The sequence below is a fragment of the Schistocerca americana genome, chromosome 1, assembly GCF_021461395.2.
Source record: "Schistocerca americana isolate TAMUIC-IGC-003095 chromosome 1, iqSchAmer2.1, whole genome shotgun sequence".
Classification (NCBI taxonomy): Eukaryota; Metazoa; Arthropoda; class Insecta; order Orthoptera; family Acrididae; genus Schistocerca; species Schistocerca americana.
This window is the reverse complement of record NC_060119.1, coordinates 166,887,904-166,905,198: the sequence shown is the minus strand read 5'-3', so window position 1 is coordinate 166,905,198 and position 17,295 is coordinate 166,887,904. Positions and strand designations below refer to the sequence as shown.

General features: G+C 40.2%; 1 protein-coding gene across 2 annotated transcripts in view; it reads left to right on the top strand.

Moving 5' to 3' along the window:
* Positions 1-17,295, top strand: part of LOC124551979 — a 200,257-nt gene that overhangs the window by 64,549 nt on the left and 118,413 nt on the right. For both annotated transcript variants that reach the window (XM_047126482.1, XM_047126483.1), the window contains exon 7: positions 14,796-14,869. In XM_047126482.1, coding sequence (XP_046982438.1) covers positions 14,796-14,869 — 74 coding nt within the window. The remainder of the gene's footprint in view (positions 1-14,795; positions 14,870-17,295) is intronic.

Below are 17,295 nucleotides of genomic sequence, written 5' to 3'. Positions count from 1 at the left end.
AGCCATGGCAATACAAAGGTAGCCAAAGCTGACTTCTGAGACATTTTTAAGGAGTACAAGTAACTGAGACACTTATAAGTCAAGGACTAGAACATAACATGTAAATAATCAGTACATGTTACAGGTCAGTTTTTTTTTTTTTTTTTTTTTTTTTTTAAGAAAAAGATTAAGGAGGAAGTGAATGATTGATTTCTAGCATAATTAGGAGAAGTAATGGATCTAGCATGATGTTCAATAGGGGCCACATGATGTTGAAAGGTTTCTTCATCAGATTGTAGTTTGTTTTTTTAAAAAGATGTGAGCACACAGTGCCCTAGCTCTTGCAGGGATTAGGTAACCATCAGGGAGACACAGACTGGTTGTCAACCTGACAGTAAGGCAGATTGAAATCAGGGAACAGAATTTTGAAACACAAGAGTTATTTTAATTGTAGTCAGGGAGGACTGAAGCATTTTAAGTAAAATTTATTTTGAGTTTGTTAGCACCACCGAGTATGTCTTGTAAGTAATGTAATTATTTAAGTGATCAAAGAAAAGTTTTAAAACTGAAAATATATTAATGTGTGGAAGGCACAAATCACCTTCTTGATTGAATCTGAGCATCAACCAGAATGATCTATGAAAGTAAACAGATTTGACTGACAGAAATGTAAAGTGACAATTACAAAATGTGAGGCTTCTCACTGCATTAATGCATCTCATAAATCAATAACAACATTTAGAATAAACTCCTGAAGGTTGATTCCTTTGACTCAATTTTTTGTGGTCATAACAGCTACGTATCTAAATTCAGTTAAATTGAATAGAAAGATTGTAGAAATAATGCATGACAACAGAACATCAAGTGAACATAAGCACAATAATAAAACACCATAATTTGAAACAAGTCGCAAAGTAAGAAATTTATAAGACAAATACAAAATAATAGTTTAATTAAAGAAAACAGTCCAAAGTGGGATTACAAAATTATAGTTCACGACAGTAGAAAACAAAAGTTGACCTTAACTTTTGCATTTTATCTCAGAACAATCCACTGGAATTAGGTGAAGGCACTCGATCATCTAGAGTGGCTGTATGCATTCTACTCCATAACTTGCAAGTGAAACAGCAATATAGTCATCCTCAGTATCAGAATAACAAGTAGGATGGAAGTTACTGCGGGAAAAGTTAGGGTACAGAGAAATTTCTGCATTATGGCCTGAGAGGGGTGAATCAGGCCTGAGGGACCGCCAAGTTGTCCTGTGCAGATGGTTTCAGCAGATGCGATACCAGGAGGTGTGTGGTCAGCACACCACTCCTCCAGTCATTTTCGGTTTTCTTGATTTTGAAACCACTAGTAGTCGGTCGAGTGGCCATGTCAGGTGATCTTACGAGGCTGAATGCACCCTGTACCAGTACTCCAACCAAGGAAAAATCCTTATCAGTACCAGGAATCATGCTGAGTACACAGCTGCAGATTTGGACACTACAGAAACACTGTTAAGTAAAATATTGTGGTAGTGGAATCTTATACTATGGATGGCAGCTAGATCTAGTGTGATTTGTTGTTGATGCTGCCACCGCCGCCACTACTGCTGCTGCTATTACTGCTACTACACCATCAACTAATCCAAGGACTTGAGCAATTCAGTGTTTTTAGTCTCCAGAAGAACTGTTAAGATAGACTGTGTACTGCCTATACTGAAATTCTGGAATGAATAGCAGGAATGGTTCAATAGTGGAATTAAGAGTTTCTTTTAGTTGTGTGTAGAGCCAAAATTGAGGTTTCAGGACGTCACAGTGGGATGGTTTGAATAGAAATCTCATATTATTCAGTATCTGTGTGAAGTGAAACTCCAATCATAACTCACAAGTGAAACCACAGTTATATATGGGACATTCTATAACCTACTGCTTCTTATGTGGTAGCACAAAAGCTGTGTCAATTTATCAGTCAGGGATGTGGAAGTTGTTTAGTTTCTGCTAACAACAGAATAATTTCAAAAAGAGAAGTGTTGTTATATAAAATTAAATCAATACAAATATAGTTTACCTAGAGTGGCAATTCTGTGACTCTACAGCAGACAAAGCTCTATTGTGTATGCTGTTCAGTACAGTGTCTAACTGGAGGGACCATAGTTGGATAATACCTTTATGATCACTCCCATTAGCCATCGTGCCAAGTATCAACTTAGTTTGTGTGGTCAATAGTTGCAAGTATATTTCCAAGGAATAGGTAAGGTTAAACCCTGTATCATTCCAATTCACAAATCAGACAAGGAGGTATCCACAAGTGAAGAATAAGTTTGAGGTAATTTTGAGTCAACTTCACAGTAACACAGTTATGATACTGTGGCATAAAACTAGAAGCAAGGGGTATATCTTTTGAAGAGGCAGGTATAGTTGCATTGAGATATTTATGAGAGTATAAAGTAAGGACTCAGGAGGAATTAAAATCAAACTGACTTTATTTTGTAGTCCAGTTTATGTACCCGAAATAATACGCCATATCAACTTGGGCATGACCAGAGTTTATCGTGAAAAACAGGGTTTTCTAGTATCGTACTTGCAACACTGTTGAAGTTGCAGCAAGTTACTAATTTGGGTTTTCGTGGCATCCGTATTTTGATTAATCAAATCACGAAGGAGTTTGTGGTGAGATAGCAACTGGGTAGTGAGCAGCGAACTTTGTTGCATATGAGAACAAACTGTCTTCAGTATGTTAAAAGGAGGAAACGAAGTCTACACAAGACATTGAAGTGTATCACACATGTGTAAGCAAAGGTGCTGATTTGCCTCGCCAGTGTCTTCTCGGAGGCAAGTTGCATCTTGCAGTGCCTGGTTGCACTTATTCAGTTTCTGTTGAATGATAGGTGGTTCCATCCAAAGAAAAGCGTGATCATATTTCAGCAGATTTCAAAAAAACATCACAGCAGCCTTTTCCATTATAATGAGTTGCACCCTTGTAGCACAAGTTTTCAAATTTCATAAACTTTGAACATAATTTTGCCATACCAGCCAGTGATGAAAACTATGCTATGACAATGTATCAGCATAGTGAAATAATGCAAACATATGACAAAACCATTCAGTAGTAGAGGCGGATAATAAATTATGTAGGAATAAGTAAAAGAGCAAAAAGAGGCTAAAGGGGCATAATAGTTAATTTGGTTGTAATGTGAAGTGTGTAAGACACAAATGTAAAAGCAGTGGTGTGTTACTAGCACAAAGGGCTGCTAGGCATGTTACTAATTGCATGCAGTGGAGAAAAGGCATCATAGTCCAGTCAATGAAGGAAAATTGGGGAGAAAAGTTCATATAATTGCAAATTTTTGCACAGTGGTAGGAACAATATACTAGAAGTTCTGACTGTGGGGCATGTGCACATGTGCTTGTGGATGAGTGGCAGGTGGGGGGGGGGGGGGGGGGGGACTGAAGAGCGAGCGGGGTAGTCCAAACACTCTATAATCCATTACTTCACTAGAAGGCACTACAGGGTATTTCACACAGTTATACAGATCATTCTGCATCTTGCTTCTTGAATCACTGGTAATGCAACATGCAGATACATCTAGGTGATGTTTATTTTCCACGAAGTGCATTAGCACTACACATGGAACACAGATATGGTTACAAATAACACTAATGTAAGAAAAGCATACACACAAATTCTTGTAAATCTCTGCACACTTTCCTACACTGCTAGAGACGAAATTAATTCATAGTCATTCTGTATGGCAGTAATGTTCTTCTGGGAAAGGCATCTTCCGCCACCATGAGCAGTGCTTGCTTTTTAGTTTACAGGCAGACTATACCCCACCAGCATTTTCTGTCCATTTCTCTTATGTGTGTAGAAAAAATAACTTCACAGAGCTCATATTTATGTGCTGTGGAGCTATTTTCAGTTTATTAAGTGGATACTGTGTCGGCAGCGGTTCATGCGGTGAACTTTGGAAGGGCTGATTTAATTTTGTGAAACACTCTGTAGTTGCTTCTTGTGAAGTAGTGTAGTTGAGAGAGAAGGACTCATCTACTGGGTCTTCAGTTTTCAGGCCTATGAAGGAGGGAAGTACAGACCACAATCCAGTGAATAGCTACCTTCACACATCACAGAGGCAGAACGTAAATTGTAACAGGAATTCATTGGTTGCTGTGTAAATGTTTTACTGGGCTTGGCTTTTGTGTCAAATGATTCTTTCTGAATTTAGCTGGATCCACTACAGGAGATGGTGTATTGTCACCATTTCCACTTGGTTAAGTGGGCAAAATGAACTATAATCTTCTGATCTGGGAGCTGCAATTCGACACAGACAGCCAATGTGAAGTGCGATATCTGGTATGGTCCATCCAAATTTCTTAGCTCTGCCTGTTCCCATAACCATTTGTCATAACATTACATGATCTACTTGATTTAGCAGCATCCTAGTGTTTTTTTGAATATGGAGCTGTTGTCTCTGTGTCACAGCTCCAATGCTCTGCTGAAATTTCTTCCATATACACTGTAATCTTTTAGCTTCACTTTGCTTGAATGTGTTTTGGGCAGCATCTTCTTGATCTCGATAGGGGAACTCTTTTGTGACCATAAACATCCTCATAGAGTCTCAACCCTGTTGTTTCATGTACCATGGCATTGTCTGATGAAATCACAAATAGCAATAGACAGTCCTAGCCTGAGTTCGAGCCATTCATGTAATAAGACCTTTTAACTACAGTTTTATGAACACATTGATCCCTGACATTTCTTGTAAGGGGGTATTAGGCAACGATCTGCCATGAACGGTACAGGCCTGTGTGACAGCTATCTGGCTGTAGAACAGGTGAAACTAAGAGAATCAGTAAGCACATTAATGTGCTCATAAACAGAAAGCTGATCTGAATGCCCATGAATCTGTGCATGCACATTAGAGGGCAGTAACTCACACATGTGCAGAAGGGGGTACTCAGAGCATGCTTCTTACTTATTCTTGTTGAAATCAAGCAAAATAAATATTTTTTGCCAACAAACTGTGTATTATATAAGCTGTTTCTGAAAAGCATTGTTTGTACTGCATGATTCGTATTTTAGAAATGGAATGGACCAAACAAGTGTTAAGCATCCTAATTCAGGCATATAGTGAGGAAAGATGTCTGTGTTACCATCACAACCCCTGTCACAGAACTCATTTATTACTGAATAAATATGCATATAACTTCAAATGTGTGGTTTTCAGCTTGTGTATGTAGTGTTGTAATTGAGAAAAGGTTACATTTGATTTGATTACATCTGTTTCTTTACTTCAGCAAGCCAGGAAGGACAAACTGGCAATAGTCAGCAAGAGAATCCTATCACAAAATGAATAAACATGTGGTTCAATTCTTACTTTCCGCTAGGTGAAACTGCCTCCTACAATATTTTGTTACTGATCTGTGGATCTTTGGGCCTCAGTTCCTTTGTTAATATGGATTATTTCCACCGCCTTCATCCATTCTTCCCAGCCAGGGTTGAACCCAACAATGTCTGGCTTTTCGTCATTGTCCTTGTTAGTGTGCTCTAATCCTAAGAGTTACAGGCACTGGAAGGCAAAAGCACTGAAAACAAATGCATCCTCCTTGTGCAAACTTCTGTATAAATGTAAATTTAAACACTAAATATATTCTTGTGCTATCAAGTGCCATAATATAAACTGAATAGTTCAGCCCTTAATTCAGAACAGTAATAAGATAATTCTGTGACAGTTACATAAGAGAAGAACAGTTACTTAATAAATAATAACAAAAAATAAAAACAGTTACTTTATAAGTAGGAACCTTCAGCTCTCAGAAATTTTTAATTTCAATTAACAACTTTACAAAAAATCAGACAGTCCTCTTCAAGATTCACACAGTATTGCCATCTAGTGCACCTGCGTGGATTCACATGAGAACTATCCCACATACATCATGTAATTGGGCAATGTGAACCAGTTTGTCATTCTACCTTAGGTGCACGGGTAATATGGGCTGTAGAGTGAAACGGTGTAGTTGTCCACTTTTTTAAGTAGCCGACATACTTGTACCATAAGTTTGAACATTAAGTTTGTCTCTCGGTGTGTTGTTATCCCTTTGGACTCCAAAATGGTAGTACTAAATGAGCGATGAATGCTTTCTCAACTGTCTCTGCGATCATATCTTCAATAGCTAACATAATAAGATAGCAAGAGAAATGGTCGCTCATGGGTAAAACTCATCTATTTTCAGCTGGTATGGGAAACTGTCTCTCAATATCGAGTGCAACGATTTCAGAAGGTTCTACTGCCCCAGGTAGAGTTTTGAAGAGGTATATTTGGTCTTCATCCTTGCACTCTCTTAGCACAAGGGAGACAATTTTGAATGAGTTCTTCTACATCTTTCTTTTTTTGTGGCCACCAATAATAATGGCCTGCAGTGTGAACTAGTGTGGTGCTTTTCCCATTATGACATGCCTTTATGCGATCATGACATTATCGCAGTGTGCACTACATTTTCATATATAAAATGTTATCTCTTGCTATTAAAGCTGCTGTGGTTGCCAGTTTCTTATGCTCATTATAGAGTTCCAGTGCTTTTTTAATTCCTCTGTAAGCATCTTGTCTTCTTGCAGGATCTTAATTTTCCTACTAAAGGTATTTGCGTTCTTATTTAACGTGCCAGACTTGTGACATATTGATAGTGTTTTAAGGCCCATCTAACAAGTCTGGTACTAGAATCTTTTATACTCAAAAGCCATAGTAAAGCTACATGATGTGTAATTATTGTGAACTGATGATCATGTAGGTAACATCAAAAGTAATGAATGCCAAAAGCAATGGCCAGAAGTTCATTTTTTGTTGTGCTGCATTTGGCACAGTCGATTCTGTTGGCATGATTTATAGCCAGTTGGTTTTTCTTCATTGTGTTGTATTTCACTCAAAATACGGATGACAGCAATATTGCCAGCATCAAATGATAGGATAAAAGGTAGCGCTAAATCCAGATAAGCCAAGATAAATGAACTTAAAGAAGCATGGTAACCCATGGAATTTTAATGTCTCTGCTTCCAACATTATCTATGCGCACTGGCAGAAATGTACCATAGTCTGAAATATTCATGTGCTGTTTACTGTCTAACATTTCTTGTTTATGGGTCTATTAAGAAAGTATATCATCGTGTAAAAAAAGGCTTTCTTCACCTCTATCCAAATGATTTCCCCTGTACCAACCAATATTTTCTCAGCTTTATTTAACTTCAACACTGTGTATATGATTTGGTGAGTTGGGAGTAGATTTAGCAAACAAATCACCAAAAACACTTGTTTAACAATGGAAAATCCAGGTTAAAATGTAACAATATTATGAAAAGGGTAGTTGCTACTCACCAAGTAGTAGTGTTGCTGGGTCGCAGATAGGCACAACAAAACCTCTGTCACAAAATAAGCTTTCGGCCAACAAGGCCTTTATCAAACACACACACACACACACACACACACACACACACACACACACACTGGTAGTCTGGCTTCAGCTGCCAGAGACTGTGGTTGTGTGTATGTGAGTTGTTTTTGCAAGTTGTGACAGTCTTTGTTGTGCCTTTCTGCATATCAACATCTCCACTATGGTGAGTATCAGCTCTCCATTGCATAATATGAAAACACTTATTTATACACTTGTATCAACGAAAAAGGTAGACTTTCTACCATTGATCTTACATGTCAAAATTTGGGCAAAAGGGGAGTGAGTGCAGTGGCAGAACCACTCTTGTTCACATTTCCCATATTTGCATTCCTTCAAGGACCTCAGTAACCTATTTGGTTGGCGAGCTGTGATGTGAAGATGGACAGTTTGCCCTCTCGTGTCTGATATTTTTTGCAATAGGCATATGGCAATGCCAAACAGTCGGGAGCCTTCTGACCCCAGTGTTTGCACCAAGTGCAGTGCACTTCAGCCATGAACGCTTACTTGGGTGTGAGACTGGGGAAAATGTCAGGCCTTCTTGCCTGGAAACCAGAGTCGTACAGCCTCCCTTGGTGTGATTGGTGAAGCACACTTCACCTCAGCCCCTCTGTGTGAGTCAATCCTGTGAGGAAATATATTTTTACAGAAGGTACTCTGCTTTACTGAGAAGTCTCTTCCTTTCATTACATAGGTCTTATTCAGTCAGCAAAGTATTCAAAATCTTCTCTGGAATTTTGAGGTATTGTGGAAAGTTTTTCAATGTTGTAACTAATACTATGCTTCTCCATAACTGTCCACTAGACCTGTTGCAAGAATGACAAATGCCTTGGTGTTTCCCAGCCCATTCCACAGAATTTATATAAGCATGATTCTCTCCTTGCAGCTTGAGGATGGTGGCTCCTGCCAACACTTCATCACCCTATGCGGGAGTTTCCCTGCATCCGTTAAATTTTGTATGAAAACATGGACATTTTTGCCTAGTTTGTCTGTGTAGGTAGGAACTAGCAAACACATTGCGACATCAAATACAGGCCAGTGTGGAACTGCACATGGAAACCCCGTGAAATGGGGAAGTGAAATGGGGAAGTGAGGCTAGCTGTGGACACAGTGCTTCTTTGTGGCATTGCATTTACTAATGCCTCATTAAGGTGCCTTTGCAGGACATAATTTTTCACCCAGAGTGGCTCCATTCTCACTTAAAATACTGCATCCATCTCCATCTGTCTCTGTGACCTGGTTGAAAGCATTCCTCTAAACTAGACACATAAAATAAATAAATAAAAGCCTTTGATGTCAGATCTCGGTGACATCTCTGAAAGCACAGCACCAATGGCTCCTTCTCCATAAAAGAGAAGTTCGTGAATTACATATGTTGATCAACTCATGACGTGGTAAGCATGGGACAGAGAAACAGTTGGTGGCTTCGGGGTGGTGCTGGGTCATTGTACTGGCAATGTGGCTTTGTCCAAAGGTGGCGGGTGATGTCTGAAGGCCTCGGACAGTTGGGTGGGGTGGGGTGGGGGGGAGGGGGGGGGGGGTGGGCGGCAGCGGTGGTGGCGGCAGTGGCTCTGGGTAGTTAGCCCAGCTGACAGCACTAAGCATTTGTCAGTTGTTCACAGCACAAGGCCAGATGGTGCCACACAATTGTTTCTTGCTCACGGTTTAGTAATTTGTATGCAGCACTTCAAAAAGCTGGAAACAGTGCAAATTCAGAATTCCATTTCTGACACTAGTTTGTATGCCCAATTAGGGGTGTAGTCATAATTGGAAAGCCCTTTGGGCTTGTAATTAATATACAGGGGTAAGGTTTATAAACTGATTGTATTCAGCCAATGAACCAAATCCTACCACCTGCTTTACCTGCAACTGCTGTTATTTTCATTTCATGTTTATAAAAATTGCTACAGTGAGGTATTTGTATGAGTTGGATGAACCCAAATATAACTCGGTGATGTTATAGGCTACTACATTTCTGTATTTTTTGAAATTTACAATTTTAGATTTCTACACATTAAAGCAAGTTGCACTCCTGGTTTTCAGGCTGTTTGGGGGGTGACAGTCAGGTTGGTATCGCACTGCTGTCTGGAGTATCTCCAAACATATCTTTAGCCAGGAATCTCAGTGACTGGAGTGGAATTGTCCTCAGTGATGAGACCCACTTTGAATTGAGCACCGATGATCTGTGAGAGTATATATAAAAACTTCAATGTGGTAACAATTCATATGCTTTTCAGAAGTAACAAAATACTGCAGCCACATTGTTGCCATCACTCGTGGCTTTTGGGATGTTGTGAGAGAGAAGTGGAATTGGATTTTGGATGACTGATGTTTTCAGAATGCTTGTTGGATTGACAGAGGTCATTCTGTTAGAGATCCCTCATTATATTTGAGCTCAGAATTTCTTCTAAGATTCTAAAACAGTGACATTGGATGGTAGTTTTCTGGATCACTTCTTGTACCCTTCTTGTAGACAGATGTGCCCTGTCTTTTTAACCATCGTTGGCCACAGGTTTTGTATGGGAGGTCCACAATATACAGGATATATAAAAAAGAATCGTCCAATTTTTAAAAAAAAAAAATCATAACTATTATATTGTTTGAGCTATAAGCATGAACAACATACTGTTGGAAAGAGTGAACTCTCAAGTTTTACATGGTTCCCGCTAGGTAGCAGCAGAGTGTGCGTCACTAATAGCTGTTCAGAATGACTTTCATACTACGTATGATGTGGATCTTCCTACAGTACAGAGCAATAGATGATGGCATGAACAATTCTGAGAAACAGGTTGTTTGTGTAAAGGCAAATTGCTGGGCCATCCCTGAGTGTCTGATACAGACGTCGAATGCATCCGCCATAGTTTCACAAGGAGTCCGCAGAAATCCATTCACTGTGCAGCTCGACAGCTCAACATGCTCCGGATGTACAGTTAAACATGCCCCCGATGTCTGCTAGTGTGTGTTGCATGTTTACATGTGAAACCATACAAAATTCAGCTACTACAAACTCTTCATGAAGGTGACCAACAACAATGTGTGGCGTTCTGTAATTTCGTTCCGGGCAAGATGGAGGATGACAGTTTTCTTCCACACTTAGTGTTTAGTGATGAGGCAACGTTCCATTTAAATGGAAAGGTGAGCCTTTATAATGTGAGAATATGGGGTATGGAATGACCACATGAAGTTGTACAACATGGGAGGGACTCTCCAAAATTTAATGTGTTTTCTGCAGTTTCTTGGGAAAAGGTGTACAGTCCATTTTTCTTTGCCAAGAACACTGTTACAGGAAGCACATATCTCGACATGCTTCAGAAATTTCTTTTCCCACAGTTGAAGACTGATTTGATTGACTTCATTTACCAACAGGATGAGGCACCGCCACACTGATATCTGGAAGTACGGGAATTTTTAAATCAAAGGATTACTGTATGATGGATCGGTCACACTGGACCAAATGATTCACCCTCACATTACTGGCCTCCGAGGTCATTGGATCTGACTGTATGTGATTATTTATTATGGGGGTTTACAAAAGATTCTGTTTATGTGCCTCCTTTACCAACAACAATGAATGAACTGAGACATCGCATAACTGCAGCTGTGGAAGCTGGGTGGGAAAAATGTGAATACTGCATTGACATATGCTGTGCATCTCAAGGGGGGCCATATTGAACACCTATGAAAAGGTATGAAAAAAAACTGAGAGTTTCCCATTCATCAGACAAACAAAATTCATTGCATATGTTTATTAGTTTCAGAAATATAGACATGCCAAATTGGGTGATTTGTGATTCTTTTTGATACATCCTGTATTATGTTTGAAATAGGAACTAACTCAGCTGAAAAATTTGTATATACACTATGTGATCAAAAGTATCCAGACGCCCCCAAAAACATATGTTTTTCATATTCGGTGCATTATGTTGCCACCTACTGCCAGGTACTCCATTTCAGCGACCTCAGTAGTCATTAGACATTGTGAGAAAGGAAAATGGGGCACTCCGCGGAACTCGTGTACTTCGAACATGGTCAGGTGATTGGGTGTAACTTGTGTCATATGTCTGTATGCGACATTTCCACACTCCTAAACATCCCTAGGTCCCCTGTCTCTGATGTGATAGTGAAGTGGAAACGTGAAGGGACACATATAGCACAAAAAAGCGTACTGGCTGACCTCATCTGTTGACTGTCAGAGACTGCCGACAGTTGAAGAGAATCGTAATGTGTAATAGGCAGACATCTATCCAGACCATCACACAGGAAATCCAAACTGTATCAGGATCCACTGCAGTACTACGACAGTTAGACGGGAGATGAGAAAACTTGGGTTTCCTGGTCGAGTGGCTGCTCATAAGCCATACATCATGCCGGTAAATGCCAAACGGCACCTCGCGTGGTGTAAGGAGCATAAACGTTGGATGACTGAACAGTGGAAAAATGTTGTATGGAGTGACGAATCACAGTACACAATGTGGCGATCCGATGGCAGGGTGTGGGTATGGTGAATGCCTGGTGAACGTCATCTGCCAGCATGTGTAGTGCAACAGTAAAATTTGGAGATGGTGGTGTTGTGATATGGTAGTGATTTTCATGGAGGGGGCTTGCACCACTGTCGTTTTGCATGGCACTATCACAGCACAGGCCTACATTACTGTTTTAAGCACCTTCTTGCTTTCTACTGTTGAAGAGCTATTCAGGGATGGCGATTGTATCTTTGAACATGATCAAGCACCTGTTCATAATGCACGGCCTGTGACGGAGTGGTTACACGACAGTAACATCCCTGTAATGGACTGGCCTGCACAGTGTCTGGACCAGAATCCTATACAACACCTTTGGGGTGTTTTGGAATGCCGACTTCGTGCCAGGCCTCACTGACCAACATCAATATTATGCTGTTGGGGATATTAAACTGGACTTTCATGGGACATGTGGTAATAGTTGAAGGGACCATAACAGTTGCGGACTGTGAGAACATTATTGTGTACTGCCCAGATCACTTCATGCTAAATGTCTTCCTTGATTTTGATAGCATCTTCCAGCTGGATAACTGTCCATGTCATAATGCCAGAGATGTGCCACATTGATTTGAACAGCTTGATAGTGATCTTGCATTGATGTTTGTCTACCAAACTAGCCTGATCTGATCCGACTGGAACACATCTGGGAAGTTTTTGGGTGCCAACTCTGCACCCATAAACCTCCAGTTTGCAATCTATAGAAATCACATGACCTGTGCATAAACATCTGGTGCCACATACCTCCAGAAACCCATCAAGGACTTTTTGAATCTTGGCCCCATAGAATCACTCCTGTATTGCAATGTAAAGGTGGACCAGCACTATTAAGCAGGTGGTCGTAATGTTTTGGCTTATCAGAGTGCTTCAGTCATCATTGCAGTGGTGTGAGAATTAAATTGGCACAGTACTCCTCTATCTTCCATTGTAAGGGAACATTTGAAAATGTTCACCATTTCTGATTCTGTTTTTTTTTTTTTTTTTTTTTTTTTTTTTTGCTGGAGGTTTGAGTTCTCCCTCAGGCATGGGTGTGTGCATTGTTCTTAGCATAAGTTAGTTTAAGTACTGTGTAAGTGTAGGGACCGATGACCTCAGCAGTTTGGTCCCTTAGGTATTCACACACATTTGAACATTTTGATTCTGTTTTTGCTTTGCTGCTCTCAATTATGGTTCATGTCATTCTTGAGAATCTGAGCACTAACTTTTGTGCCACTTACAGCCTTTAAATATGACCAGGATTTGAGTTTTGTGAGAGATGTTTTGATAAGATTCTGCTAAGGTTCATGCATGGCTTTTTTGAGAGCCAAATGCTCTAGATTCAGGTTCTCCCTCTGTACAGATCTCTGATTCATGTTGTACCTACTATACAGTAACATTTAGACAATGGAAACTCCAGGTAGGAATATCAACAATGTAGGGAAAGATAGATTGCTACTTACTGTAATGATAACACGTTAAGTTGCAGACAGCCACAATTAAGACACTTACACATAAGCTTTCTGCACCCCATTTATTCACGAAAGCACACCTCATGCACACATGATTGCCAACTCCAGCAGCTCAGGCCACAATGCTACAGTAAGTAGTGATCTGTCTTTTTCTACATTGTACACAGTAATAATTGTTAAAGTTCCTTTTCAGCAACTGTATGTTATGGAATGTCCTTCCAATAATGGACTGTTCTACTAGGTACATGTCTATCCAGAAAATGGTCATCTTTTCTTTTCAATTTGAACCAGTGTTGCTTCTAATTGGCCCTAGCCAGGGTTAGTTTTTTAAGTTTGTCTTTCAGATGTGACATGATGTAAATATTTCTAGTTCTTTTAGTTGCCATTTGTGCTTTAGTAATCCTTGTTGCTACAACTGTCTGACGGTCACTGATACAATTTCCAGCGTGGGCATCCTCAAAAGGTCAAGTCTCTTTGTTTCCATCAGATTTAATATAATTCGATCATATATGGCCCCCTGGCTAATGGCTAGTTTTCAGAGAAGGCATTTGCAGTTATTTCACAGCGTGTTTTGTCAACCACGTCACCTACAAAACTGTAGTTATTCCAATCGACTGTTGCATGATTGAAATCTCCTCCAGTTATGACAGGATTATGATTGGGGAAATATGTGTTAGTGTGTTTAGGGCATCTTTAACCTGATCGCTTTTATCTGGAGTTGTGTGGTAATTGGTGGAAGGGCCCAGTTTTTAACTTGTGCTCACATTTGATACTGAGTCTTGCCCAAACAATCTTACATGCAGCTCCAATTTCTATCTTGGCCAGTTTAAGTTTCGTGTCTACTGAAACACTTGTGTAATCACCATTCCCAATTGGCCTTGCATTTCTCAGTACACATGCATAAGCCCAAAAATCTCATTGCTGATTGTTCCAGTTTTTAGCTGGTTTTCTGGACCTGGTATATAAACTCCACTGCTTTTTACAAATTCAAACTGTGGAAAATTTATTTTGAATGCTTTGTTTGTTGTTCAGTATGATTTTAATCAGCTTGTGTGTGTGTGTGTGTGTGTGTGTGTGTGTGTGTGTGTGTGTGTGTGTGTGTGTGTCTATAACAGGAGCTGCACCTCTTAAAGAAAAGTCCAATTCATTTATCTCTTTGTGAATTTAAGAAATTTGTGACTACAGTTTTCCTTTGAAATTATTATCATCATGTAGAGTAGAGTGCCAATAAGCAAGAAAAATGATGGTTGAAAAGTTGGTATTTTTATTCAAACTCTAGAAACGTTTTTTGCCTGTAATTTTATAGTCAGTTTACTATTGTTATACTTTTTTGCAGTTCTCCAAATCCTTTTACACTCACCACTCACTTATTTAAAAACACATCATTGTTACTTTTTTACTTACACATTTTCTTGTTGTATTTACAGAGGAATGGTTCAGACAAAAGTAATAAAATGAAATTGAAAAAAGGAGTAGCAGTGTGCCTTTTGGATGATGAAGAGTAAGTAAAAAAAAAAAAACATTCATTACTGCCAGATTTGCATTTAAAATAAGTACAGTTTCTTCAGTAGTTCTTTCTGTGGTATGCACACAAACCCTTCAATCCTTGAATTTCTGTACTTTTAATAATGATTGACATTCCACTTTTTAAAGTTACCGGGAAAACAATTACTTAGTCAATTTACATTTATTGACCAAGAATTAAGAAAAGTTATGTGATGTACTCATTTTATGGCTTTTTTTGTTTGTAGTTAAATGAAGTTCAAACTACGAAAGGCTCATCACCAGTTTGACAGATGGCTAACACCATTTATTAATGTTCATAACAAAACTACTATAGCATGTTCTCTTCCTAATGACCTTTCCCCAAATACCAGTTCCCAGTCTCCACCTTTGTGCTCCAAAGCCTGTTCATTTCAAGTCTTCTACTCAAGGATCTACAACAGTTCTCTTATTTCTCATGATAAAGTTTTAAAATATTTTAATTCAAATATAATGAAATAAGAGGAGATATTACAAGCAAATAGCTGAATTAGACTTCCAGTTAATTATAAAAATTAATTCATTAATTTATTTAATAGTAGTAGTAAAAACAGGAAAGAACTTCCAGTATTACAAGGAAGCTTTAGGTAAGTATAAACTTTAATAAGAGGGAGATTTCATTGCTAGATAGCAGACAGGTGAGGTAATGTGACAAGACTTAAAAGTATTGTGTAAGGATTTTACTAAGAAGGATTGGTAGTGAGGGGCTGGTTTGTTAGCTCATAACTTATTATATTGCGGTGGATCTGGACTTACTTGAAGACAAATTTGTGTGATAATTTGTAGGAGGACTAGACCTTCTTTAGGGTAGAATCAGTTGTTTGGTATTTCTGCTTGATGGGAGTTAGTGAGTGGAGGAATGCAGATCAGAAGGCTCGGTGGTCTTGTTTCATGTCAACATGGGGGAATTAGAGGCACAGTGAGTAAGATGGTAACATACCTTCTCAGATATCATTTGTATATCAGAACTTCATATACTTGGAAATAATTATTAATATTTCCTCTGGAGCAATATTTCACACCAGATTCATCATGAGGAACACTTTGCAACCCACAATAGTGGCATTTTATGTCAAATTTAATGTTTCATTCAATACATTAAACCACTATATATATATATATATATATATATATATATATATATATATATATATATATATATATATATATATATATATAAAAAATAGAGGGAAACATTCCAAGGAGTCATTCCAATCCCGGGAACGGAAAGACTTACCTTAGGAGGAAAAAAGGACAGGTATACACTCGCACACCCCGCCTCCTATCTGTGTTAACTGCGGAGAACACCATTCCCCCTGCTCGCCGGACTGTAGGATATTGCAGAAAGAACGGAAGATAATGGAATATAAGACCTTGGACCGGCTGACCTACCCCGAGGCTAGACGGAAATATGAGAGGCTCCATCCTGTGGCAATGCCGTCAACTTACGCCGCTGCTGCAACGACGGTTCTCCCGTCATCACGAATCGGCTCTAAGATCGGTCAGCATCCACCGGCCCCCTTGCTTGTGGGGGGCATTTCACACCCTGTTGCTCCTGCTCCATCTTCTTCAGGAGCAACACCCTCCCAACCTTTGGGGACATCAGCTCCCCCTTCCCAGCCGGAGAAGCGTAAGACTTCTTCGGCTGCTCTCGCCAGGAAGGGATCCCTTGGGGACCTCCCTTCGCAAGTTCCGACCAGTGGCAAAGACCACGCCCGCAAGTGGTTGAAACAACCGCCAGTCCCTGGTCGTCGGGCCTCGCGGTCGTCGTCTGTCCCTGAGACTGACCCAGTGAAGCCCATGCAGCCTGAAGAGCCGAAGGCACAGCGTGATAAGCAGAAAAGGAAGAAAGTCCCCAAGACCAACGGTAATGCGGTGGCACCGATCCCGCCGCTCCCTGCAAGCTCTGCCTCTGAGGACGAGGTGGAGATTCTGGCGTCCGCTGAGGACCTCGCTCTTGCCGGTCCCGCGGACGCAATGGATGGCATTTGTACGGATGCTCCATCGGAGGCAGCAGGTGCCCCAGTGGCGTAATCTGCCTTCCCAGTCCCGTCACGCCTTTCCCAGCCATGGACAACACCATCCTCCAGTGGAACTGCAGCGGTTTCTTCCACCATCTAGCTGAGCTCCGCCACCTTATCAGCCTTCACCCTTTCTTCTGCATTGCTCTCCAGGAAACTTGGTTTCCAGCAATGCGAACCCCCGCCCTCCGTGGCTATCGGGGTTATTATAAGAACCGAGCGGCTTATGAAAGGGTGTCTGGTGGCGTCTGCATATATGTCCTTCACACTCTGCACAGCGAGTCTGTCCCTCTCCAGACGCCTTTAGAGGCTGTCGCTGTACGCGTGTGGACACCAGAGGCTGTTACCGTCTGCAGTCTTTACA